The sequence below is a fragment of the Scomber japonicus genome, chromosome 14, assembly GCF_027409825.1.
Source record: "Scomber japonicus isolate fScoJap1 chromosome 14, fScoJap1.pri, whole genome shotgun sequence".
NCBI classification, from domain to species: Eukaryota; Metazoa; Chordata; class Actinopteri; order Scombriformes; family Scombridae; genus Scomber; species Scomber japonicus.
In genome coordinates, this window is record NC_070591.1 from 10,357,567 (window position 1) to 10,383,700 (window position 26,134).

Below are 26,134 nucleotides of genomic sequence, written 5' to 3' on the forward strand. Positions count from 1 at the left end.
TACTTCTCCATAACTCTGCTTCCGTCAGAGCCTCAAGGACCCAAAAATTCCTGGTTTGTTAAGGTGAGATGTGAACGGTCTTGTTCCATTACAGATGCACTGAAAACCATTAGCTAAAGCAGTGAATGCGTGGAACATGTCAGACAACACATTCTGGTGTATTCCTGCATTCCTGCATGACCCATTAGACAAATTCCATCATACTGTCTGACGTCAGAGAATTGATCCAATTCCCACACTTTCCCCTTGTATGGAGTAGCATGTAAGACTTCCACATTAGCTCTACATGCAAATATATCACCATGCAATTTTAAGGGAGGTGAAAAGAAAGCACAACTCACCAGTAAGGAGTTCCAATGAATGACTTCCTCTTGGCTAGAGTTGCTGTGATCTGGGCTGACACCCCAAAGTCGGCTACAGAGAGGAAAAAGGAGTGGAAAAGGGAGGTTTGGGTGGGGGGGGTAAAGAAATAAGAATAAGAATAATACAGGGGTGTGAGTCAAAGAATTGAAGAGGAGCATGGAAGACAGTGAAGTACAAATACAAAAAGAACAAGAATGCAAATTATAACACAAAGGGGGAGCAAGAGGGAAACCAAAAGTTTAAAAATGAGGTCGTTTGAAGTAGAAGATAATTGCAGAAGCCATGTTTGTTTCTCTCACCTAGTTTCACATAGCCATTGTCTGTCAGGAGGATGTTGGCTCCCTGTCAGAGAAAAACATGTCATGCATCAGGATCCAAAACAAGAAATCACACCTCCGAGTCAATTCAAATTAGCTTGGGAAGTGCATTCAGTTTGTTGCAAGGTGGTCTGTCTTGATCAATGTAGCCTGCAGATATGAATCAATTATCATCCCCCCCCCCCCCATCACCCATGTCTCCATCATAATTTGGGGACACATTCTCATTTTCTACATCACTAAACAGAACTTGATGCATTATTAATAATCATGATAAATGAGCAGATTTAAAATTGTTTTATCCACTAAATGTAAATAAATGCAGAAGAATTGTTGACTTTATCTCACAACTAATACAAGGCCCTGAAATAAAGACTACAGCTGGAAAATATGTACTATGACTTGAGACTTTGTCAAAGAGGCTTTGATTCAATGCATGGAAATTTCAAAGGTTGCAATGGATTATACTGTAATAACTTCTTAGTATTTTGCTAACCCACATTCATGGCATACACCCAAAGGGAAAGCACATACAGCATGCTCAACAGTATATTATAGATAACTTGCAGTGAGTATGATAATTTATATATTTTAACAGGTTTCATATTCCATATATTTCCCCCCCGAGCTCACCTTGATGTCTCTGTGCATTTTGCCTTTATTATGTAGATAGTACAAACCCTGAAAACACAATCATACAGACATTGATGTTATTCAACACAACTGGTGCCTGCAAAAAAAATGAAAAACAAACATGATAATAAAACAAAAAAAAATATTACAGCACACTGAAAACAAACCAGTAATTACATTTAAATGATTTGTCAAAGAAAACATTTTTCATTTTTCACCAGAACCAGCTGTTCATCATCAAATGTTTGGGAAATTGGCAGCACAGACGTATCATCTGGGTTTCTGATAGATGACTGGCTCCAGTACAGAATTCAAACACAGTACAGTGTTTCCTCTGTAGCTTTACACAGCTGTGGTGCTTTGGGAAATAATTCCTGTTTTCTCTCAATATTTGTTAACGTCTGTTCGAATGGACATTTCAATTTTGAAATGCTTATGTAAAACATCACATGCTCTCATAAAACATTAAGATTCACTTTTTTAAATAATGCAAAGTAGTTTTCCCACTTTGCACCTGACTGTCACTCTGCAGAGTCAGTGTTAAAGTGTTGGCATGAAGAACCAGAAACAATGATTGGCAGTTAATAATGAGGATCAGTTGCAGCTAAACAGGAGAACAATGTTTTCTATTCCTATGTCTGTTTATTCCTCTGCTCCTATTTTAAAAAGATTCACATGATTAGGGCTGGACGACATGAACAAAATCAAGTATCACAGTATTACCTCGATATCGATACTGCAACAACCATAGGGATGCTTTCACAAATATTTTCACAATGAGAATTTTGATAAATAACCATCAGTAATGTGGATAAATGCAAATAATAGAACAGCTAGAACAGTCTAAGTTCAGAAAATTGCATCACTTTACTGTAGTGCAGCCTTTAAAACCAGGAAAAGACAATACATATGCTGTATCACGATGTTACAATATCCAATAAAAAACATAAGACGATACGTAGTCTCATATCAGGATATCGATATAATATCAATGTTACCCTGTTCTACATAATTATGGGATATATTATACTGTATACACTACCTGCAGGGTCTCCCGTGACATGTAGGCTATCTGTGACTCTGACAAAGGCCCGGTTACTGCGGAAACGACACGAGGAAGAGTGACAGAAACGAGAGAGGGAGCGAGAGAGAGAGAGAGAGAGAGAAAGAGAGATGGATTGATATCAGAGAGTTAGACAAAATGATAAAAGAACACCAACGTTAATAGCACATCAAAAAAAAAAAAGTGTGATTGTGAGTGTTTTGATACTTGTTGTTCTTACAGTGATAGATATCCTGCAGAGAGCCTCCCCCACAGTACTCCATACTGATCCATAACTTATCTCTCCTGCACACACACACACACAAACAAAGAAGTCTGTCAGTACACCCTCACACCTATACAGTATATATACACACAAACACACAATGTCTCACACATGTTATTTGCCCTAAAAACACTTCCACATGTCTCCAGCTTTCCTACATACACCAGTTAATCTCTATTTTCCTGTCTCTCACACACACATACACATACAACACACAGAAAAGTAGCATATTTAACTAATACCGATAACAAGCTTTTTGATAACATCTGGGACACACACACAAACACACACACACACACACACACACACACACACACACACACACACACACACACACACACACACACACACACACACACACACACACACACACACACACACACACACACACACACACACACACACACACACTTACCGGAGATAACTGCCAAAATAGGCCACAATATTGGAGTGTTTACAGTCCTTCATCATTATAATCTCCTGCTGGACGACAGCAAAGTCCTCACCTGGAGAGAACACATGTACACACACACACACACACACACATCTTTACTACAGTGATAAGCCGGCTTGACTGGGACATAATGACTTACAGAGAAACTCAAGTGAAACGATGCAAAGTGGGTTTCATGAGTTTGTATTTGTGTTGAAGAGTGTCTGTAAGTGTTTCTGAGGAAAAGATAAAAGTTATCACATAAGCGAGGACCATAAATGGATGGACTGTTTTTTTTTTTATGTCGCACACTTGAGAACCTAAATTATTCAAGCAATTTCCTGTGTGATGATACATTTGTGATGATACACACACTTTTGCTGTAACTTTTAAATCATTTTGTTTCAATGGTCTCCTTTCTTTAGTGGAATAACAAGAGGACTGAAACCCACAGAGAGGAAGAAAAAGGGGGAAAATAATGTATTGGGAGAGACATAGAGCTAAGGACAGTGACAGAAGGGAAAGGATGAGGGTGGGAGGAGGGTATGAGGAAAAAAAGATTGTGGAAAAGAAGAGAGGCTAGCCTGAAAGTGTGATGCCAAAGGAAAAAGATGGTGATAGGACTGCAGCGAGAAGACGAGAATAATGAATGGTGACACAGTGAGAGAGAGAGATATAGGAGAAGAGACAAAGACTGAGGTAAAGGAATAGAAAGGAAAAATGAGATAACTCACCCGGTTCCAGTTTGATGACTTTGATAGCAGCCAGCTCCCCTGTGTTTACATTACGAGCCTAACGGAGGGAGAGAAAAAACAAAAGGGGACAGAACGTGAGTCAGTGAAAGCTCTTAACATGCAGGCAACACTTGGGAATGTTGTTCATGTAGCAAAGAGATGTGTGGAGCTGAACTGAGAGACACAAAGAGAGACAATTTGATACTGTAAAGGGATGTAACAAGAAATTATAAGTACATCAGCACTGCATGAAAACACTCAATTACCTCATTCATTTCAATGAGACATGGACCTGGCTTAACTTCTTTTCAATACAATGAAATATTATATGACGACACATAGGGTTGACCAGTCAGAAACATGCAATATTACTGTTGGATCACTTTGTAATTTAAACAGCATATTTCTGTTTGCCTCATGATATCGTCACAGAGGATAAAATGATCCCGGCTGTGATAAAACCTTCATACTGTAGTCTTATAAACCACTGTGTTGACTCCTGACAATATTTCAAACTCATGGATCTGTCACTCAAACGGCACTTCCTCGATCGTATTCCATCTTCTCAGCAGCAGCTAAAGCTAATTAGCAACAACACCCGGTCGTACGGCTATGATAGAGACGTGCACTCCAGCCTTCACAAGTGTTTTCAGTGACTTTAGCTGATGAGACGTCTGCTCAGGTTGAAGGTGTGCAATAACTGTGCTGCAATCAGATTCCCTTGAACTAATTGGAGTGATAAACGTGCAGCAAAGCTAAGATGAGAGTAAAGGGGGGGGGGGGGGTCCATCATAGCTTTACAGGCATTTTGAGAGTGGCTGCATAAAGATGTCCCTTGACACCAGTAACATAATGCCCAAATCTTATTCTTATCAACGTGCTCCTGTTGCTATTAAATGTCCTATTCTTTTAAATAGGAACAAAATCTGTTTGTAGCTAGTTTAGCAAATGAAAAATAGCAGTTCATAACTCATTCACAACACGGTGACATTTTAACGCAGATAAAAAGGAGGCAAAAGAGGAATGCAGACAGGAAATCGAGCATGTTTTTCCTGTATTCCTGAAAAGCTGACATTTGTTAAAAAAAGTGGGGCTTTGGCAGGATACTGAGGCTGATTTTCTATAAATAGAGAGCTGTGTTTACATCCAGCAGCAGTGTTGGTGAGGCAGAGGAATTCTATATGAAATATTCATGAATAAAAGATGCTCTTTTTCAGAGGAGACATGAATTGCTCGCTTCTCTCGGGCCAAGTGTGTGTGCATGCATGATTGTATGTGACATTGCAGAAGCATGTGTGTCTGAGAGAATGGGTGTGTGTGTGTGTGTGTGATGTTTGAAGTCGACTAATACAACCGAAACTCTCATCATAAGAGACAAAACAGCCTAATACCGTTCCATGTCTCTAACACAGCTGCTGCTCTTTCTGTATTTTCTAATTATATGTTTTCACTATTTCCCGACTAGACAGTGAGATTAGACAGAAACACCCCTATCTACCCTCATGCGGGCTGCCCTCACCAACATTAGGGGTTGAAAAGCCCTGATATTTGATATTCTGGTTTGTTCACTTTACTGGAAAGCTGTGACACACTGGAGGTTAAACTGTTTTTAAAAAGTGCTGTATGCTTATTGATTCTCTCTAATCTGTTACAGCCACCATCTGAGTAGTTTTGAATAACCATCAAATTCTATTAAAGTTTTCTGTGTTTCTATTACAGTAATGCATAATGTGCTAACTGAGCTGCCAAGTCAGCATGAGCAGCGATAGCTATCACGGCTGAGTGGAAAAACAAATTAACACCCCCAAAAGAAACTCAAAACTTCACCCCCAACACACAAAGACATTGGAGTACTGCCCACACAAGTGCACTGCAGGAACACAATAGTGACAAGGACACAAAATAAAGCAATGAGGGAAAAACACTACGCGCTATCAGGAATGAATCGGTAATGTTATAAGACAATAAAAAAGGGGGTTTTGTCAGTTTTGTCTAATAAGTTTCCTCAGTTCAAGAGCGAGATCAACTGAAGAAGAAGAAGAAGAGAGGCAGAGGAAGAACAGCAGAGGCTAACCCACACCAAAACAAAGCTGTGGGCGGGAGGGAAAGAGAAGACAAAGAGACGCAAAGAGTAAAGAAGACGACAGAAGTGGAGTGGAGAGCAGAGACAGTGTGTCTTCAGTCAGCAGACAGAGCAGAGATGACTCATAGCGCTCAGTGCCACTGTTAGTGGGAACAACACACACAGCCTGACTTGACTGGCTGCTGTGGCTGACTGAAGCGTGCCATCTGCTGTAACCAAGACGATGCAGGTTTGATCCCTCGCCCGCCCCCTCCCCTCCCATTTACCGTAAATTAGAAAATCATACTGACAGTTTCATGAGCCTCAATTAGCCAATCAAGCTCAACTTTTAACACCAATCAGAATAATTCCACATAAAATGCTGCAGTCCATCAAATCTAGTTAGTTTCTCTGTGTGTGTGTGTGTAAGGGCAAATTAATGAATGGCAACCACTTTGGGATAATGGTAAATTGATTTATATGTTGCTTTTCTAGTCTGACCGCTCAAAGCCCTTTAAAACTACATGTCAACATTCATCTGTTAACACACAGCACTGGCACAGACATCAGTAGCAAATCAGGGTTCAGTTTCTTGCCCAAGGATACTTCTACATGCCAAGGAGGAACCAGGGATCAAAACGCTAATCTTCAAATTAGTGGACGACCCTCTCAACCTCCTAGCTGATTATCAGAGTAAAATTAAAAGTAGCAATGGCTGAACTACAAATGTTCTCCAAAAAACAACCAAAGAAACCACTGGACAGGCAGTTCTTTCTGAATAGATTTTAATGGTTGGCCAAACAAAAAGTATCCTTTGCTCCTTTAAATGTATTCTGGGTGAGAAGAACTACAAACTTAACGGCTAAAATGTCAAGTAAATGAGTGACTGATGAAATCTCTGGGTGCCTGACTGGCTGCTTAACGCTGAGACACAGATGAGTGGGTGCTTGTTGAAGGTGACACAGAGGAATTGAAAAAGTGATTAAAAAAGGTGACAAAGCAGAAGATGCCATACATGTGCCTGGGAACAAGGCCAGGTGTACCTTTAATTTACAATACCTAAGATTTGGAACCAATATAACAATGTTTTCTATGAAGCTCTTTTCTGATATTTAGAGTTTGACACTTAAAGGCTAGCTCTGTTATTTTAAGTAATTTGAACTACGGTAGTTAACTTTTGGAGGGAAATCATCAAATTATTATTCTAAGCAGATAATTTTTATACATCTTAAACATGCCTGAGGGGATTTTTTTTGGTGGTTAAACACACAAAACAAACCCACAAAAAAAACATACAAATATTAAGAATAATGAATAATAAAGAAACTGTCTGATTAAAGAATAAGTAAAAAGGAGTATGAGTTCATTTTCAGTCGATACGAAAAACTATTAGGGTTCAATAACCTGCCCTATTTTGGAAAATTTCCCAGATGAGAACAGAGCTGAATTAGTAGTAAATTAATTGCCATCATTTTTTATAAATTGGGTTTTAGGCTACTAATGGGACAAAGCACGCACTGGAAGAAATCACCTTGGGCTGTGGGAAATTATAATAGGCTTTTTTTTCTTTAAAATTGTGTGATATTTTATAGACTACACAAATATTCAATGAAGAGATTAATGAATATGAATAAGGGACCAGAGCTTATAGCAAAGGTATATTGTGGATTTCTATTGTACAATACTGGAGAAACTTAGCTCACATCCATGTAACACTTCTACCAGAGTGTGTTGGGGAAAAAGCTGAAGTATGGGTCAGTGGTTAAGGTTAGGGCAAGGGTTCATTTTAGGCAAGTAGTGGTTATGATTAGGGTTGGGTAAGTCCCCAGGAAATTAATGCAAGTCAATGTAATTTCCTCCAAAAAGTGATCTAGGACAACGTGTGTGTGTGTGTGTAGGTGTGTGTGTGTGTGTAGGTGTGTGTGTGTGTGTGTGTTATACTCAGCATATGGTCAGCTCAGTGGAGGATCAGTGTGGCATTTCTCTCTCTTTCTCTCTTTCTGACCATGAAAAACAAACATGAACACACTAAGCTTAACGTCACACTGTGTTAATCATCCCACTCAGCTTGAGTTGAAATCCTGCGAATATTGTGAGAGAAAAAAAAAAAAAAAAAAAAAAAAGAGGGCGCACCTTTTGATTTTCGAGGTAATTTAAAAGTAGTTTGCCCCTCAAACTTTTCTATTTTGTCTTAACTGAATTACTGATTTCATGCATTTGTGTGACACTCACTAGATGTATGACACACACACACACACACACACACACACACACTTGGTATTCTTCACTCACTCCAGCTTTGATGGAGCAGCTTTTTATTACTATTTACAGTTAAAGCAGCGTGACAGAAGACTTGTGATGTTGACTCTTGGCGGACGACTGGTCTGGTGGACTAGCTTACATAAGATCATGGTTCATGTCATGGTAGCTGTCTCAAGTCACAAGTTCATGTCCAAGGATTCACCCTCTTACTCTGCTCATTTACTCACATGAGAATCAGAGTGTAGACCTCACCATTAGATACTATTTCTACTGTTAAGGTACCGACTTCAGAGCTGAAATGGAAAGTTGAGTGGCAGAAAATAAATCAGCAATTATTTTGATATTAGATTCATATTTTAATTAATTGTTCATAAAAATGCTTGATGTAGATTTTCTACTTATCCTTGCCATATCAAACTGAATATTTTGGGTTTTTTTGGGCTGATAATTGCATAAAATAAGGTCATCACTTTTATTATTTTCATATGTTTTAAAGACAAAATGGTTAATTAATTAAATGAGGAAATGAATGGTAGATCAAACAATAAAAATAATTTTCATTGTGATTTTTTTGGGTTCAATTGTATCTCTGTCATGTTTAATTATGCTCTGTATGATTTTAATACTGCAACATGCAACTTTTTCATTAATCCACATACTATATAACACATTTCTTACAAATCTTTTATAAATCACATTAGTGGCTCTCTTATTCTAGTCACCTCCAACTCTCGTGTGTTATCCAGGACGACTTGGGGAAAACTTGCCTGCTGAACTTTCCGTCGTGATTACAATCTCATGTTCATGTTACCATCTAATCATTAATCTGTCTCTTGACATTTTCGAACCCTCCGTGCAGGAGTGTGCTGCAGTAGACTGAGGAAGGGGGGGGGGGGTTAAAGCTTTGGGCCTTGGGCAGTGACAAATGACAACCGTAGCTGTTTACTCACTTCCTTGGACAAGATTTTCCAGGAGATTTAAGCTTTTAAATTGGGTAACCATACAGTCACAACAATGATGCCTTTTTGACCTTTTAGATAACTAACACATTAAGCCACGACAAGCTATTACTTAACAAATGGACCTTTGTTTGTTTTCTACTCACTTACTGACATTAGATAATAATTCACATTGACATGCATCTCCCAATTTTTATCGAACTACCGTCATGTGAAAACCTTTTATCTCCTCATATGTGGGCTAGACTGACTTATTTCTGAAGTTTATGGAACACTTTCAAGGTCCAATGGGGAAAAAAACTAAATATAATCACTTTATCTTAGTTTCTATTAGTTTTGAGACCAGATTTGAACCACAAATTGTCAAAACTCAGATTGATGAAGGTATTGCTCACAGCTTCTTTTCTAAGAGAGCTCGGTCTCAACGTCTACCCACATGGCCTCGGGAGGGGAGCAGGTGAAGCGGAAAGCAGTAGGCAGTGAAGTGATTTTAATTAGTGCACCTGTCTTTTAAAAAAACACCAACTCAGTCAAGCAAAACACCCATAAATGCACACACACACTCTTAGGCCCATTTTATTCAGAAAGTTAACTTTTTTTCTCCTCACTCAAAAGCTTCTTCCCACAGGGGTCAGTTAATCCTGTGTTTAGTATTGCAATCTTTCTCTCTTAAAGCAAATGACAGGCTCTGCCAACAGCAATGACGCCACTTATTTCCGATACCACTCAACTTGCCTGAAAGTAAACTGAAGTGGAGCTACATTGAGAACTAGTGAGATCAATGCCAGACACACAAAGGTGCTGCACTACTGCCCAATTCAGTTTTAATTACCTTAATAAGTCATCTTGTTTATTATTCAAATCTTGAAAACATGATTAAAGTTGGAGTTTCATAAATAAAATCCTAAATTCTAACTAAGTTACCACCACACATGATGTTTGTGACCGATTCTACTCGGCACCAATGACATCCACATTTAGTGTCAGCCCGTGAAGTCACATACCACACACACTTCACACACTCCCGCTACATGGATCCATGTTTGCGTGTAGGGACGGCCAATTATTATAATAACAATGTGAACAACTGTGAATGAGACTAGATGTGGTCTGAGATTTTGGATATTGTGATATGGCTTTAGTGTTTAGTGTTCCTACTTTTAAAGGTCGCATTACAGTAAAAATGATGTCATTTTCTGAACTCAGACTGTTTTAGCTGTTTCATTATTTGTCTTTACCCTCTTAGTCACTACATCCACATCACTGATGATAATTTATCAAAAAACCCATTGTGTACAAAATGTACAAATTATTGCAATATCAGTATCGAGGTACCTGCTCAAAAATATTGTGATATTTGATTTGTCCATATGGCCTGTATGTATTTATGTGTGTGTAGTATATGCACATAATTGCAGTGTGAGGATTCAGAGAAAAACATTAAAATATTTAGCCGACTGCATAATCCAAACAGATTTACATCAAATTATGCTTCATTTCCACAATTTAAAAACATGCTTGTCTCCCTCTCTTGGTCTTGTACGTGTTTCCTAAGAAGCACGATGCCTGTATGAAACAATCATTTAGTCCAAACCAAATTTGAGCACTCCCAGCACCATCACATGAGCACACAATCTCAAAATAGGATTTGACACTTGTGCTACAACGCTGCCAAGATTTACTGAACAAGTTGAGCAGTAGAGTTATACCCTGAGAGAGGTTCGAGCAACAAGGTGCTACAAACAAGCCTAAGACATTATCCCTTCCTATTCATTACTAAAAAGTGACACAGCCTATAGATCAAGTGACCCAAATGCATATCATTTAGTTGTATATGGGAGTTTATTATTATTATTTCTTTATAATTAAGTTTATATCGTGTAAAATGACGTAATTCTTGAAACTGTGTAACATTTACCTTCCATTATTTTTGAGGGGTGCATATAAAAAAATAAGACAATTGTTATTGTTTCCTTTGTAAAAAAACAAATATCAATCAAATTGTGATGATTGGTCATGTGACTCATTTGCAGGCCAAACATGTCTTTCTCTCCAAATAAAGCCACAGTAAAGTCAGGTCAGTGTGCTGCTGTTAACTTTGACTTCTCACCCAAAATGTTTAATTTGGATTAAGAAATGCAGCCAAAAGTGAGAAGTGACTGGAAACTGTGCAATTCCAGTGTCGGATGCCCGTTTTCTTTGTGTAATTTGAGTAGTAGCATCTTTATACAATACCAAGTCCACACATACAACCCAAAGTGTTGCCGATGAAGCACTCATTACAGAAGACTGTTCAGTTCAAAACAAAATGTCCTAGAAATTACAAACAAGTTGTACAAGCTGAAATTCCAGACCAACAATTAAAATATTTTTACAGACTAACAAGGCTGACAATAGAGCGAGAGAGAGCTTCAGCTTCAGCCTTAACTTAACAACATGACAATCTACTGCACTGTACTAACATTGACCGGTTGCCAGAAATGCAGCTCTATTTTGTTTATCAAGCCATCAGCCATCAGCCATCCTAACCATGATCAAAACTTCACGCAATGCAAAAAATGCTCGGATGCTATCTGATTCGAGTGTGGTAACGTACAGCTTCGTGTTTATTCTTGCAGTATTGGATTGTAGAACCTCAGGAAAGACTCAGCAGCCAGATATTTGTTAAGAAGGAGCTACTCAAATTAACAGTAAACATCCTTCACTTTGTTCTGCAGCTGGGGAAACAACACATGAAACTTCTCTTGGTCCTGAGAAGCTGCAGCATTTATTAATTGTAGTCTGTCAGATAGACAATTTACAGCTAACCTTTTAATTATTCTGCCACTGGCTCTGCTGGCTCAACCCTATTCCTTAAAGCAGCTGTACTACTCTTACAACAGTACCTTTCACATAGACGTCCTTCGAGGAATCTGTAATAACATAGGGTGTTATCATGATTGCACAATGAAGTGAAAATCATTAGAAGAAGAGCCCGACCAATATAATAGTTAATTGATATTATCGGCTGTGTGTAGTCATGATAACTACCGTACTTTTATACGATATATTGTCTCAGAAATAATCGCGATAAACAATATTATTGTCATTTGAAGATCTGTTTATGCCACTGATATAATCATAATATAATAATACAAGGGGAGCGGGGGTGTGGGATTGGAGAGCGGGCGCTATGCTACTGTAAAAACACAGACTGCCATTATGGGTTGAGACAGAGTTATTTACCTTTAATTCCATATAAGTGGCGCCAATCACTTCTACGGTCTCCGCTCAGGACACACACAGTGAGGCATGGAGGAAACTACTCACTTAGCCAATGTTACATGAATAACCTCTTAGCGGCTATTGTGAAGTGTGGCAATATTGAGGTAAAAAAAAAAAAGAAAAAGATAACGTAGGGTGTGATCATGTTTGCACAGTGAACTGAAAATCATTAGCACGACCAATATATATCAGCCAGTCGATATTATCCACCAATTCTGCCATATGACAGATATATTGGTTTCGGTGTGTATGTTGTTGGATATGTACAGATATATATATTATTTTTTTAAAGTTATATGGGCAGCGTTTTATATGTATTTAATATTTTTTCTTAATTCAAGTGTAATGTATACATGATTTTTTTGTTCATGTTATTGATTTTATAGTTATTCATGATTACTGAATTCCCAGTTTACTGTTTCAGTCCACTGATGTCATTTTATACACACACATGTTAATTGTTGAACTGGATCACTGCCAAAAAAAAGTATGTTTAATGTATATATGCTGTATATAAATGATAAATCTGCCAATATATAATAATATTGGTATCAGTCCCAAAACTCCTGTATTGGTCAGGCCCTAATTAGTAGCTCGTTGATATTAATGACCATGTCACATTTTAGCAGCAGTGCTCATAATTCACAGCTGCAGAATGAATGTAGGTAATATTAGGGAGTTAACAACATATATGCCGATACCGATACTTCTGTGATAATATCGGTTAACCGATATATCGGTCTGGCTCTAATCTTAATACTGAATCAGACACTTAAAGTCTCACACTAGTGGCCCTCTGGGTGACTGACAGCAGCAGCTCATGTAATTCACAATGACTTAAACCTGCTGAGTGGAGGGTTTCCAGTTCAAATGCAACAGCTACCTTCTGCCAGGAAGTGCTGTAAATCTGTAAATATGCGTGTGTTGTTGGGGCGGGTGGGGAGAGGCTCACAAAACTCCTTCACCTGTCACACTACTGTTGACCCACTTCCACGCTGCTGGGGAGTGTCGCACCATTCACTGTGTGCACTGCAGACATTCTCTATCCATCTGTTTTGGCAACAGCTTTTCCTTACAGACATGTTGTATTAGGTAATAGTGCAAATACAACCTATGGCATCTATCAAAAACCATATTAACATGGTTCAAATGGTTCTTTAAGTACATCCAAGCTAACTGCCATTTGTTTACGCAACTAAAACACGTTATGTCCTTTGAAGAGGAAAAAGACGTAGAGTATATAAAACCCCATCAAATATAACCTATCAGACAGCAATTTCTAGACATATTAGTTCTGCAGTGAATATGTGACTGAATAATGAAATTAAAATGACTAAAAGCATTCTATTTTTACTGGCACATCTGGTTTGCCCCTTACCACCACACTTTGTCAATGTCAACTGTGTAACTACTAACTATGCAACTTATCAATATGTCTCTGCACCAGTGGCACAGGGACAAATTCCTGCACAGTACATTAATTGTACTTTGGCGAACAGAGACCCCAGTGCCAGGATTGGGACTAAATTTCCGACCGGGATCCAAGGCCAGAGGATTCCAGGAACCTCGCACTGCTTCAGAGCGTTAGAGAATATCCACCTCGGCGAAGCAAACAACTGGAGGAACAGTGACAAAAACAGGATGGTTGTGGGCCAGCAGCTTTAATCGTGACTCTACAGCCGTCTGTGCATGTGTGTCTATGCATGTGTGTCTATGCATGTGACCATACAATAATCTGGTTTTGTGTGTGTGTGTGTGTGTGTGTGTGTGTGTTAACGCTGCAGCTTTTTTGCTCCACCGTCTTCCTCTGCTGGAGCAGTGGAAAACAATAGGACATAAGCGCACACACATAAACACACACATATGCGGAGGAAGTGAGGATTCCTGCATTCCTGGACCACGGCTGCCCAGCTGTGCCACACACACACACACACACACACAAGAGGTCTGGCTAGAGGAAATCATTACTGTCACCGCATATATCACCGTTAAGTACAACAGTGTTACATTAAATACATCAGGAGTGTGTGAATGTATACAGTATTACAGAGAGCCACTTAATAAGGCTTCCATCATAGATTAGCGGTGAATGGCCTTCATCCTTGTGTTATTTTTATGGAGGAGAGATGGAGCATCAAAAGTCAGACTCATTTCAAAACTTCAGTAGGATTTAAAAAGGAAATTCTTCCCTAAATATGGCCAAAATGTATTGTTTGATCATGTTATTTTTATATATTGTGATTAGATTCCATAAATACCCATTTCAGCTTTGGGAGACTTGGCTGTCTGTGCTATTAAACTGACTAAAAAAAACAGTAAAAACAAAAACTGGACAGTCATAGAGAGACACTGATAGCATTGCTTGGCACTTACGTAGGAATCCAAAAATACTCAGAAGGCTGGCATGTTTCTAAAACAAACACACACACACACACACAGAGCTACTGCAATTGATTTCTTATTAACTGGCGTCTTTCGTCACTGAAGGCCGCCGTCCGTCTCTACTTCCTCAAAAAACACCACAGGCACCGTCACCTTGAGAAAACAGTCATCCTATTCAAACAACGCATGTCAAATCAGATCCTGTGTATTGTGTTAAATGCTTGAGAAAGTCGAGGCAGCTGTTGCAGACGTAGACCTGCTGCAGTAGATTTTTCATATCAATAGACCGATACTCACATTTACTGAAGCTCTTATGAAACAGATGGAAACAGAAGAGCGTTGTTGTTCATCTACTCCACATTAAGTGACAAATCAGTGATATCTGATCTCATACTCAACATTAAAACTTTCTCTTCTCCAATATGTTTTATTTAGGCCGTAGGTCCTGTGCTCGGAGGTTTAAAAATTTTAAAATCACTAGGTGCCGTCAGCTCCAAAGATAGGGAAGTAGGGTGCCTTTCCTCCGATATCTATGTGCGGGGACAGAAAACCATTTAAACATGTGTAGTTGGGTGTTAATTACATTGAAATGTAGAGAAACCAAGAGAAACCAATTAATCAATTTAACTATTAGTTGATCAGAAAATTAATCGGTAACTTTTTTGATAATCAAATCACTGTTTAAGTCATTTAAGTAAATACATACCCTTAGCTGATTGCAGCGTTGCAAAGTATGTAAAGATATAATTCAGCATGATGGTAAACTGAAAATCTTTAATCAAAGAAAATAAGATATTTAAAAGGTAGACCTTTTCACTATATTCAGAAATGAACTGATTAATCAAGAAAATAATCAGATATATTCAATACAATTTAATACCTTGATAGATTGCACTGCCCTAAATGGCATACTGTCCCTTTTTATGTCCCAGACAGCCCTAAAGGTGTCTGTAAAAGTCAATTCTGTCTCATCTAGCCTTAAGGAGCAACTGAAGGATTTCATTAGTCTGAGTTAAAATGGAGACTTTTGACACTACTGAATGACCTAAACACTCTTGAAGGATTTTACTCCCTGCTATGGCTTCAGTCCAGTGGGAAACAACTGAATTTTTGGCATGAAAATGACCTAGTTTATTGACACTATCAGCATACCTTACTGGCAACAGAAGAAATACTCCGAACTCCTCTCCAAAAATTAAAGTTTATCCTCTTCAGGATGATCAAACCTGTGATCTCAGGGTTCAAGGAGGCCTGTCTCACTATCAGCCGAGCCTCCTCCTCCTCCTCCTCCTCCTCCTCCACTTCATGATACAGACAGGAGGAGGCCAGGCAACAAACACAAGGCAAAACCAAGCGCTAGCTAGTTCACACTGTTTCCTGCTCAAACATTCCTATCCAAGCCACAGATTTTTCACACAGCGGTAGAACCAAATATAGGCATCAATGAGGTTTACCAAGTAGCCGAGTGCTTCGAGTGACATCCCATAATGCAGAGGTTTCAGGTTTGAGCCCCCCCAAAGTGTCCTTCAACAAAACCCCCCTGTTGTTAGGAAGATGAACTGCTGCGTATCGGCTTTATCAGTGGATCAGGAAAAAACTGAAGAATTCGTGTTTTCAATCCTGCGGAAAGTATTTTGCTCCCATCAGTTGTTTTTATTCCTACATTAGGGCACATTAATCAGCTGTACACAGTGACGGGTCTAGCAGGCAATTTCGCTCTGAGCTACTGGCCTGCTGAAGAGCTTCTGTCAGACCTATGTGTCTGCAGCGAGGGCAAAGATACTGGACTTAAATTAGAAACAAAACAAGATTAGCTCCAGCAGGGAGGAACACAATATGAGAAACACACAAAAAAAAAAAAAGAAGAAAGAAGAGAGGGATATAATCAAAGACAGAGGGGTATTTAGGATCTGCTATTAGAAATACCAGCAGCTACGTTTTTAAGAGACTGGAAATCTTTCACATCTCAAAGTCTTTGGGATGCAGACATACTCCTGTAATTACCACATGAGACCTGGAGGTTAACCAAACATCATCAAGTCCTATTAAAAAAGTATTTAATGAATCTTCAGGCTGCCAAAAGCCTCTCCCACACACACACACACATCAATTGAAATGGAATACAAAGACACAGTGACTGCTACAAAAACAAATACTAAGAGCTAAAGAGCGTGGATGTTCAACTTGTATAACCTGATATATTCTTCAAAGTCGATGTGGAAATCAAAAGAGGGAAACTAATATTACACAATGTCTCAAAAACCATGATTTAATTAGGAAATACAAACTAATCACTTGCATTTAATAGTCAGAAATGTGCTTCTTGTTGAACTTATCGCACTTTACTGTATTTTATATGAGATATGATGTGTTTACTTATGTCTACTGAGCTCAGTTATGCATGGGTCACATTTGTTTTTACATCCTGCAGCATTAACTTTACGGGTTTCTGTGATAGTATAAATTTTGCATGCGGCCTTGCTGTGTTTCTTACATTGTATTCTACTCAAATGTGTTGTACTACTGTGACTGTAAATGGTCTTTAATGTAGCATATAATGAGCATGAGTTGTAATTGAGGAGCTGCCTTCCCCTATTGGATTCCCAGTGCTATCTGCTACCAGCCACAGGGCCTTGGTTTGGTAATGCTGTGGCTCAAAGATAAATGGTGTAAAAATGCCACATAATTCAGACAAATGTGCATAGAAATTGGCATCCTAGTTCTTTAATATCTATGCCTGGTGTTTAAAGATATTACAACATGCATAAGAACAATGGGAATAGCTGTTATTGTGGTTGTTGTTGTGCAGCTTTAGCCTGAGCTGGATTTCCAGGCAGGCAGCTGTCAGTCTAGATCAGAGCATAAAAAGGACGTAGTTACACTCATTTATCGACACCTGTGTAATGTTAACACAAACAGGTGGACCCATTGGTGTGTCTATGTGTCTGTTTTTGCACCCTTGCATTGCACAAATCACTGCTCGTTATCATTTTGTCACAATGTTCCCAAAGCCAGGTTAGCTTGTTGATGCTAACATATTAAAGTGCGTCCATTTTCGGACAGCTAATAGCTAAGCGGGCTACTATCGGACAGGTCTCTTCCTTTAAAAGAACAATAAAATAATTCATTTTTTAATACAATGAAGAGGACCACAGCCAGGCGTTTAGATAATACTGTCAATGCCGGTCATTTGAAACTATAATTTAAAGTTTACTAAATGGATTTGCTTTTCTACTTTGACAGAAATCGGATATATGCGACGACTGGAAATTTACCTTCAACATTAGCCAACTTAGCTGGCGTAATTTATGATTTTATTGATAGTCGAGCCGTGTAATGTTAACTATAAGCTATTAAGGAATTTCTCTAGCGTTGACCCGACTGTCCATAATGTCGGTAAGTAGTCCAGGGAGCAAACAAAAACAATAACAATCATAAAACATTGGCAAAAGACAGCAGCCATTGGCCGTGTGTCCGACAATGGAATTAAGCACATGAATAGATATGATTCAACGTTGCATTAGTGACCATCAACACGCAAAAACACGTCAAAGATAGAGTTTGTCTAGTGCTGTGACACTGGCAGGCTACATCGGGAAGCTAATGCTATAATTCAAGACGGAGATGTGTCCACCACCTCCTTCTCCTGTGTCCGATAATGGAACCACGCTTCCTCGGTCTGCAGTTTTTTTTTTTTTTTTACCTTGTACACATCCCCATAAGTGCCGCTTCCTATCCTCTGGATCAGCTCGAAATCCTCCTGCGGATTCCTCCGGGACAGGTCGACACTGGAGTTCATCATTTCCACTGCCGCTTACGGCGCCGATCGCGCACGGTTGACGGACCCCAACAATGTATGAAAAACAGATATTTTTAAGAAAAACATACGGCGTCAGAAAATCCCAGCCCGACTCCACTCTAGCTCCAACATGGCTTCCACACTGCGCAATGAGCATGCGCAATGGGCATCATGGTTTACCCCTGTCCACAGTCTGAGGGAGATGATGAATTTAAGAAATGTGTGGTGACATAACCACAATTGAAGGAAATGATAATAATAATGATAATAGAAAGTATTTATTTTTTGCATGTAAATATTTAAAAAGTGCCAATTTTAAGACAAAGCTATATTGAATTCACTTATAGCACCATTAGAAGGTGTTTGGATCCATTATTTCTAATATGCTGAGGCAGCAAAAATGCAAAGTGTTTAGCCAAAAAAAGAAATTAATAAAAAACACTAAGCCTTGACTGGCCCTTCAGTGTTTAACTGGGCTAAGCAGGGCTAAACAATGGCAGATGGTAACACTGTGATTCAGCCAATGTGTGATAGGCAGAACGAAATTCCCATTTTTGAGAAAGTAACAGTTGTTACTTCACACTGCTTGGAGGAAAATACTGGCAATATTCCTTGTTTCTTAATGTCAATAAAAGACTTAAAAGCAATAAAGTGATCCCACTAACATATACATATATATATTATTCCTCTTTGTCAGAGCTCAGTTTTTGTCCAAAAACTATTATAAACACATCATCCAGTCAAAAAGTTATTTCAATACAATGAACATGGACACAGTAGTTTGTTTTGAGTCAGTCTCACCTATCCCATCTCAGTGCCCTGTATCTCACTGGAGCACCAAACATGGTAATTAGAAGCTGAAAACTGACCCACAATAAATGATTTATTACACCTGCTTGAGTAACCTCTGCTAAAAACTACAGGTCCAGTGTATAGGAAATTCTTGAGACCTTTTGTAACTAAGTTTTTAATATTTATCTCCTCATTAGGAACCAATAATGTCTGTATGACACAGTTTTAACACCCTTAGCTGGAACATTACTGCTTTCGGTCTTTTCATGAAATTACACTACAATGCCTGCATTTCATTCGGAAACACAATCCAAGTGAGTCTCAAGTTACCTTTTACATGCAGTTGAGACGCTTTGAATGCAAATTAAGAGTAGAATAGGAAGGAAGTGGGCAGAGGATTTATCTGGAATGGAAAAAATCCTCATCCACAGTTTACACAACACTCAAAATTCACCATTGTTTCAAAAATATGTATATTTATTTGCAATTACACAACAGCAGGTGAGCAAAATATACATGTTACAGAGTAGGTATAAAAAAAAAAAACACTTATTGGTCATGATATATAGAGAAAAATACTTGTTACTTAAAAATTACTTTGAAATGTTACTTCCACCAGTAAGGATCAAGTGTCTGTCTTGACATATTTATGGATGAGTCCATCTATCGCGCCTAAGCTGACTCTCAGAGTCACTTGGTGCTTCAGTGAGGAGAGAGGGGGAGGAGGACTGGGTTGTAGCCCAGTCTGATGGTCTGGTTGGAAAGTCTGCTGCTTTGAGGATGACAGAGGAGAAAATGGGCAGTCTTGTGTCCCAGTGTGAGGCTCAGTTTCCTGGTTAGACTTTGGTCTGGTGTCTTTCTGCACCAGGAGTTTTTTCAGTTGACAGGACAACTGAGGACTTAGGAGGAGAACCAGGGTACCACCAACACAGAGGACTCTGTACAAACAAACATAGTTTTTAAAAAAATGTATTTATTTTGATTTATAATTTAAAATAACTGTCTGAAATAAAAACATGTACAGTAATATATTTGAAGGATTGCAAAAACCTAAACGAGACCACATCTACATATTTTGGACATATTATTTGTCATGCTAATTTGAATCATTTCTATACATTCTGCAATAACAGCATCATAAACAAACCAACATGTGTACATCTGCCAAATTTTATTAGATAATTAGAGATTACTTTTGCTATTTAATTTCTATTGATGATATAAAGGAAAGTTTCACCGTAAAAAAAACTACAGAAGATGTGACATTATCAGATTTTAAATTAGGTTTAGGACCTATACTGACGTGCAACTCGACTTATAGGCTCAGAATTCTGCACAGTGCCATAACACAAACCTACATTAGCATACACAGAAAAACTAGTAACATTTTCAGTTTTACTAAACATTTGGACACAGGAGCACAAAGGCACAAACCTCTCCATTTCAGTGAGGATGAGTGGCAGGTTGGCTGCCATGTTTGTTTTGCTGCCAAATTTTCTGCCAAATGGCAGGTCACAGACGACAGCATCTACACTGGAGCTGGGCAAAGGCAGCACTACACACACACACACAACACACACACACACACACAACACACACACAAGGGAGGACAGACAAACAGACAAGCCAAAAGGTAATTTAGAACATGACAGCAGGGTCCACACTCACCTCCCACTCACTGATTCCCATCCAAAATATGCAGTGTTGGATCCACAGTCAACTAAATTACAGTAAGAGTTCATTTTCTAATAGCAGGATATCCTTGAAGTAAAAATGCATTTATACCTCAATTACCTTTTTTGAAATATTAATAAGCCTATTCATAACAGCTAATGTGTTATGTCAGCCAACTATACTTCAGTGACCATAATGTATTTCTATTTGAGCTGGTGTTATTCTAAGCTGGGATATTCCATATTTCAAAAGGCAGACATGATGCTATCTTAAAGTGAGGCTGATTTATAAAGTACAAACTGCTATGTGATGAAACAGGCAGGTTTTGAATATGACACTAAAATGTGTCTGCTTTAATTCTGCTGCCTGGCGTATGATGATCAAAAAAATGTGAGTATTTCAATTAATTGTTTCTCACTAGATGATCCTGTGGAGCTGGAAAGGTACCAGAGAGGCTAGTTTCTATGAGTCATTAGTAAAAACTTAAACATTTTAACTATTGCAGAGCATAGGAAGAATGCAAGATGTTTTGTTTGTGTGATATCTGGAGTTTTTGCTGAATCATGACATATACATCAATATGTACATTTTACATCATTGTACATAAAACTATGAAACCATTGTAATTGCCAATACTTTTAATAGTCAATGTACAGACAATTTGACATATTTAACATCTATTGGGCATTTGACCTTTGACTATTTATATACAATATCTATCTACACATTGAAAGTCATCCTCCTGAGGCACCCACTAGAGATTACTGTGGAAATGATCCTTAGCTTAATGAAATAATGTAAACGATTTCATGACTTCATACATTTCTGATTATCCCAGTGATCATTTTGTGCAGGTTTCCTACCCATAGATGAAGCGTTCAGCAGATGTATCCTGTTTCCCAGCTCAGCAAATGCTACGTTCTCATTAGCCTTCTGCAGCTGTCCATCGTCAATGTCCATACCCAGGAAACAGACATCCTGAAGATCCAGTAGAGAGACCATAGTTCAAACTATAAGAGTGTTGTTCCAACTGAATGCTATCACTATATGCTAGTGAGATCAGCGAGAGTTTTGTCAAATGGAAAAAAAACTGTCAATGGAATCATATAAAATGCACTAATTGCAATGAGGAAACATTACAATTAGACCATATTAGTGCATGTCTGAAGAATATGCTTTACATTAATAAACAGTAGATTCTACACTTTCTGTCCTGACCTTGTGTTCCTGTGCTGCTTCGATTAAGATGGTTCCCACCCCACACATTGGGTCGACCACACAGAAACCTGACTGGGCAAAACGGAGATAACATACAGTATATAATGTTGGTTATCCATACAGTGTGACTATGACTCAAGAGTAATATGGCATCCCAGTCTGACCAGTGTGCATCAGTGTATATTTCATCATACAGAAGGTCAAGTTACAGTTGATAGAGTCTAAACTAGTCCGAGAGAGCATTTGCATAGTTTAATAATACCATCTTATTTACATACATACACAAAAGTGAACATATAGTTAAGTCATAAATGTACAATGAATAAAGCAGCAGACACATAGAGCAGCTGTGTGTTATTACCTGTATCTGAGCCAGTGAGGCCATAGCCCAGGCGACTGTTGACCTCAGTCCTGTGGTTTTAATGTAGCTCCGGTTAGCCAGAGGTAACCTGAAGGAAAGAAACAAGAGCCCAATAAGACACTCATTCATTAGCTACACTTATGACTGCTCATCAAAGGAATTAAAGCTGCAAATTAAAACTTCTAAAACAGGTCTATAAGTCACTAACATGTGTTTAGGATTCAGGATTTTAATGTTTGGGACATATTTGGTCATATGTAGCAGGATTTCCTGTTGGGGACTCTAGCTACCAGCTGAGGTACAAATACATCATAACAACGACAATAAGGACACAAAGCAGTAAGACACAAACTAATGAAAAGCACAATTAAAAGTATACCAGACATCACCATTGTATGTTAGTATATTGGTGTGTTCAAAGTCTGCTTGGTCAAGAGGCTACTCTAGGATGACAGCAAATAGTAATCAGAATTAGTGTTAAATGAAGAGTGTGTTTTAGTCAATAACCTGGTTAGTGGTATCCCCAGCAGGCAGTGGTCATCACTCAAGTAAACATTGACCTGCAGAGAAGAACAAACAACGGTAACACCCATTAACACATGCATATTGCAGCCATTTTAATACCATGGACGTAATAAATCATACAATCAGGACGATTTATAGCACAATAAAAACAAAGTTTACCTCCAGCTGTGGATTCCTCAGGTCAACTTTCCAGCCCAACTGTCTGCTCAGACCTGCTCCAATAACTCTGCTCACCTCCTGTATTAGATCAAATGTATAAACACACTTTTCTTGTTTTTGTATGTGTCGGAGTGTTAATAAATATGTCTTCCTGACAATTCGATGGAGAACATGGCAATTTCCCTGCCCTTTATTCAGATGGTTTGAATCATTGAACTCTTTTAACAGAGTCCACAAATGAATGAGTGATGTATTATCAGATGGGAATGTATTATGATCCTTTAACTTTTAATCCAACTCTCCTTGGCTTTGTGATTTGCATCTTAACTTCCCCTACCTGTATGCTGAGGTATCGGGACAGAGATCCAGTACACTTGCAGCTGATCCTGAAGGAGACGGGGACAGAAGAAGAAGGCGGCAGCGGCGGCTCTGGTTTGTTCCTGCTGGGTTGCAATAGTGTCTCATCTCCTCCTCTGGTGGTCTTCACTTCAAGACATGGAGGCAAACAAGAAACGATAACAAGAGAAATCAAAAATGTCAAACTTAGAACTTGAATGAATTAAAGTTGAAATAAAAGATTTAAAAAATATACATCTTATTACCATGTTCCACATTTTCCACAACACAGTGGTCTAGTCCTGGTGTTGTGTGATCACAAACTGATCCTGAGCCATACAAATCTGTTTCTGATATTGTTCCTTTTTTTCCATTTTGTACACAGCTGACCACCCTCCTCTCCTCTTCATCACCCTCTCTCGTTATCCTCTGTTTCTGTACATTTTTGTCACTACTAGCCTCCTCTTCATCATCCCTCTTTCTTTTCTTCTCCAGTGTTTGGGCTTCAACTCCACAGGTTTCTCTGCTCGTCTTTTCGCCTCTCTGTACTGGACTTCTCAAGCTCCCTTTTTCACTCTCTTCCTCCCTCTGCTCTCCTGTATTTATTCTGAACCCCTCATTGCACTTCTCCTCCTCTTTCCCCAGTTCTTCATTCTCTCTGCCTTCCTCCCCCTTTCTCCTCCCTTTCAGGGAAGTGCTTGGTATGTTGACAGTGGTTCTCCTTCCTGCCAACTCCCCCTGCAGGCGGCTCCATGTCATTACAGCACTGGTCCATTCATTCAAGGAGCCTAAAAGTCTGGACTGCAACACAAAGGTTGCCTTTGCTGTGAAAATCAAACAGGACACAAATCAAAATGTTGATATAAAAAAAAAGGTAATAAGGCACTAAATTGCAAGTCAATTATATTTCCATCTGGGATTTTACTTTTAGAAGATAATTGTTATGATGCATTTAATGTGACTTTTAAGCTACGCAAGAACTGAGAAACAGTTCAATATCTGACAGGGTATCACTAATGCTTTTATATTATCAGTGTATCTGCTGCGTAGGCTGTTACCTGGGTTGGTGTGACCAGACAAAATCACAGGTGAGTCTTGTTTCAACAGCAGGAAGAGTCTCTCTGCAGCCTTCAGCTCACTGACTCTGACGATCGTTGCAGAGGAGCTGAACAACACTTTACCTGGCATCTGACACACCTGGGCAAACAAAACATCAACAAAAAGAGCAAGGCCAGAGTTTAAAGACAACGAGTGAGGCTACTACCTTAAATAATCATGAGATCCCATGAACACAAACCTGGTTGACGGGGGTCCCTGATTGGGAAACTAACAACAGAAAATCCTGCACAGCAATAATGGGTCTCTTGGGTTCTGTAAACTTGGCTGACAGAAGACATCTCCCCACATTCATCCACTAATTCTATCAATATTTGTTGGTCAGGACAAAACAAGAGTCTGTTCTCACTTGTTTAATATTTGAATAACATTTAAGGATGTCACCTTTACTTGTATTACACATAGTTAAACCTTCTCATGCTTGACAAAATGTTGGATACAGTCACAGGGGGTTCAGGATTTGAGATGTGCAGCATTGTACCAAATTCATTTTATTACACAACATTTATACTTTGCACATTATGAAAGTTGGGATGGGGGGCAAACTGGTTTTAGGATGTGAGAATGACTGTGTCCTGATAGTTTTATTGTTGCAACTTTGCACAAATTAGTGAATTATTGTGATTAGTTGGGTTGGGATATGGGGCTGACAATATTTACAAACATTTATATTGAATTTTTTCATTGATTTAATTTATTGTTCCAACTGTCTGCTCAGGGACAACGGGTGGAAAATGGCAACTTTGATAAAGACCTGGTGCAATACATCTCTCATTATATAAAGTTAATGTTTTATTTTGAACTGCCCCTGTCTAGATAAAATTAAAGACAAATTACCTTGGGCTTTGGGAAAGAGTAATAGCAAATTTCCACCATTGTTCTGACATTAAACGAACCATACAACTAATCGATAAGAAAATAATCTTCATGTGCAGTCCTGGTACAGACATGTGACTAAGCTACATACGACACTATGTTTAAATTTAATGCTACATCTGTGTAACAAACGTGTAGTAATGCTAACTTTTATTGTACATTAAATAAGCTGTGACTTATGAAAAAACAGCTCTTTTAATTATAAGTCATTTTTATTCATTATTCATTCAGGTTGAGGCTGGTTTGTCTCTTCATCACTCACATCTTCAGCCGCCAGCTTCGTCTTCACCTCCTCCACTAAGAACCTCTCCATCCCGTTACCGGCGGTGCAGAAGTACCGAAATAAACTCGGTTCAGTCATTGTGTCGTTTACTATGTCCAGTCTTCACAAACACTCACATATGCCTGCAAAAGTTTCTCACGTCTCTACTTTCAGACCTAGTACGTCGCCATGTTGGTCTATTTGTTTACACCTATAGAAGGGCTCTTAGCCAATCACGCGCTTGTACCTAACCAACCCAACCAATCAGAGGCACAGTTG

The 26,134-nt window shown here is 38.8% G+C and overlaps 2 protein-coding genes across 12 annotated transcripts in view; both read right to left on the reverse strand.

Annotated features, from left to right (window-relative positions):
- Positions 1 to 18,652, reverse strand: part of LOC128372449 (mitogen-activated protein kinase kinase kinase kinase 3-like) — a 45,276-nt gene extending 26,624 nt beyond the window's left edge. For all 11 annotated transcript variants that reach the window (XM_053332518.1, XM_053332517.1, XM_053332513.1 and 8 more), the window contains exons 1-8: positions 18,441 to 18,652; positions 3,809 to 3,866; positions 3,057 to 3,147; positions 2,597 to 2,661; positions 2,356 to 2,411; positions 1,314 to 1,361; positions 663 to 705; positions 342 to 414 (exon numbers count right to left, since the gene is read on the reverse strand). In XM_053332518.1, the coding sequence (XP_053188493.1) occupies positions 342 to 414; positions 663 to 705; positions 1,314 to 1,361; positions 2,356 to 2,411; positions 2,597 to 2,661; positions 3,057 to 3,147; positions 3,809 to 3,866; positions 18,441 to 18,539 (533 nt within the window). In that variant the 5' untranslated portion in view covers positions 18,540 to 18,652. The remainder of the gene's footprint in view (positions 1 to 341; positions 415 to 662; positions 706 to 1,313; positions 1,362 to 2,355; positions 2,412 to 2,596; positions 2,662 to 3,056; positions 3,148 to 3,808; positions 3,867 to 18,440) is intronic.
- Positions 18,653 to 19,837: 1,185 nt separating this feature from the next.
- On the reverse strand, positions 19,838 to 26,031 carry thumpd2 (THUMP domain containing 2). Its single transcript, XM_053333054.1, has 11 exons — positions 25,856 to 26,031; positions 24,660 to 24,798; positions 23,868 to 24,425; positions 23,603 to 23,751; positions 23,266 to 23,343; positions 23,089 to 23,141; positions 22,582 to 22,669; positions 22,221 to 22,292; positions 21,866 to 21,980; positions 20,763 to 20,883; positions 19,838 to 20,266 (listed from the first exon to the last, which is right to left on the reverse strand). The coding sequence occupies exons 1-11, from the start codon at positions 25,952 to 25,954 to the stop codon at positions 19,954 to 19,956; spliced, it is 1,785 nt and encodes a 594-aa protein (XP_053189029.1). The 5' UTR covers positions 25,955 to 26,031; the 3' UTR covers positions 19,838 to 19,953.
- Positions 26,032 to 26,134: the final 103 nt, after the last annotated feature.

Excerpts from the sequence above, each read along its gene's own strand:
- thumpd2 (XM_053333054.1), bottom strand. The coding sequence starts at position 25,954 with ATGACTGAACCGAGTTTATTTCGGTACTTCTGCACCGCCGGTAACGGG. Across the intron at positions 22,670-23,088 it reads CTGGGGATACCACTAACCAG|GTTACCTCTGGCTAACCGGA; the intron begins GTTATTGACTAA and ends TCTTTCCTTCAG. Across the intron at positions 22,293-22,581 it reads CCTCACTGGCTCAGATACAG|TCAGGTTTCTGTGTGGTCGA; the intron begins GTAATAACACAC and ends CGTTTTGCCCAG.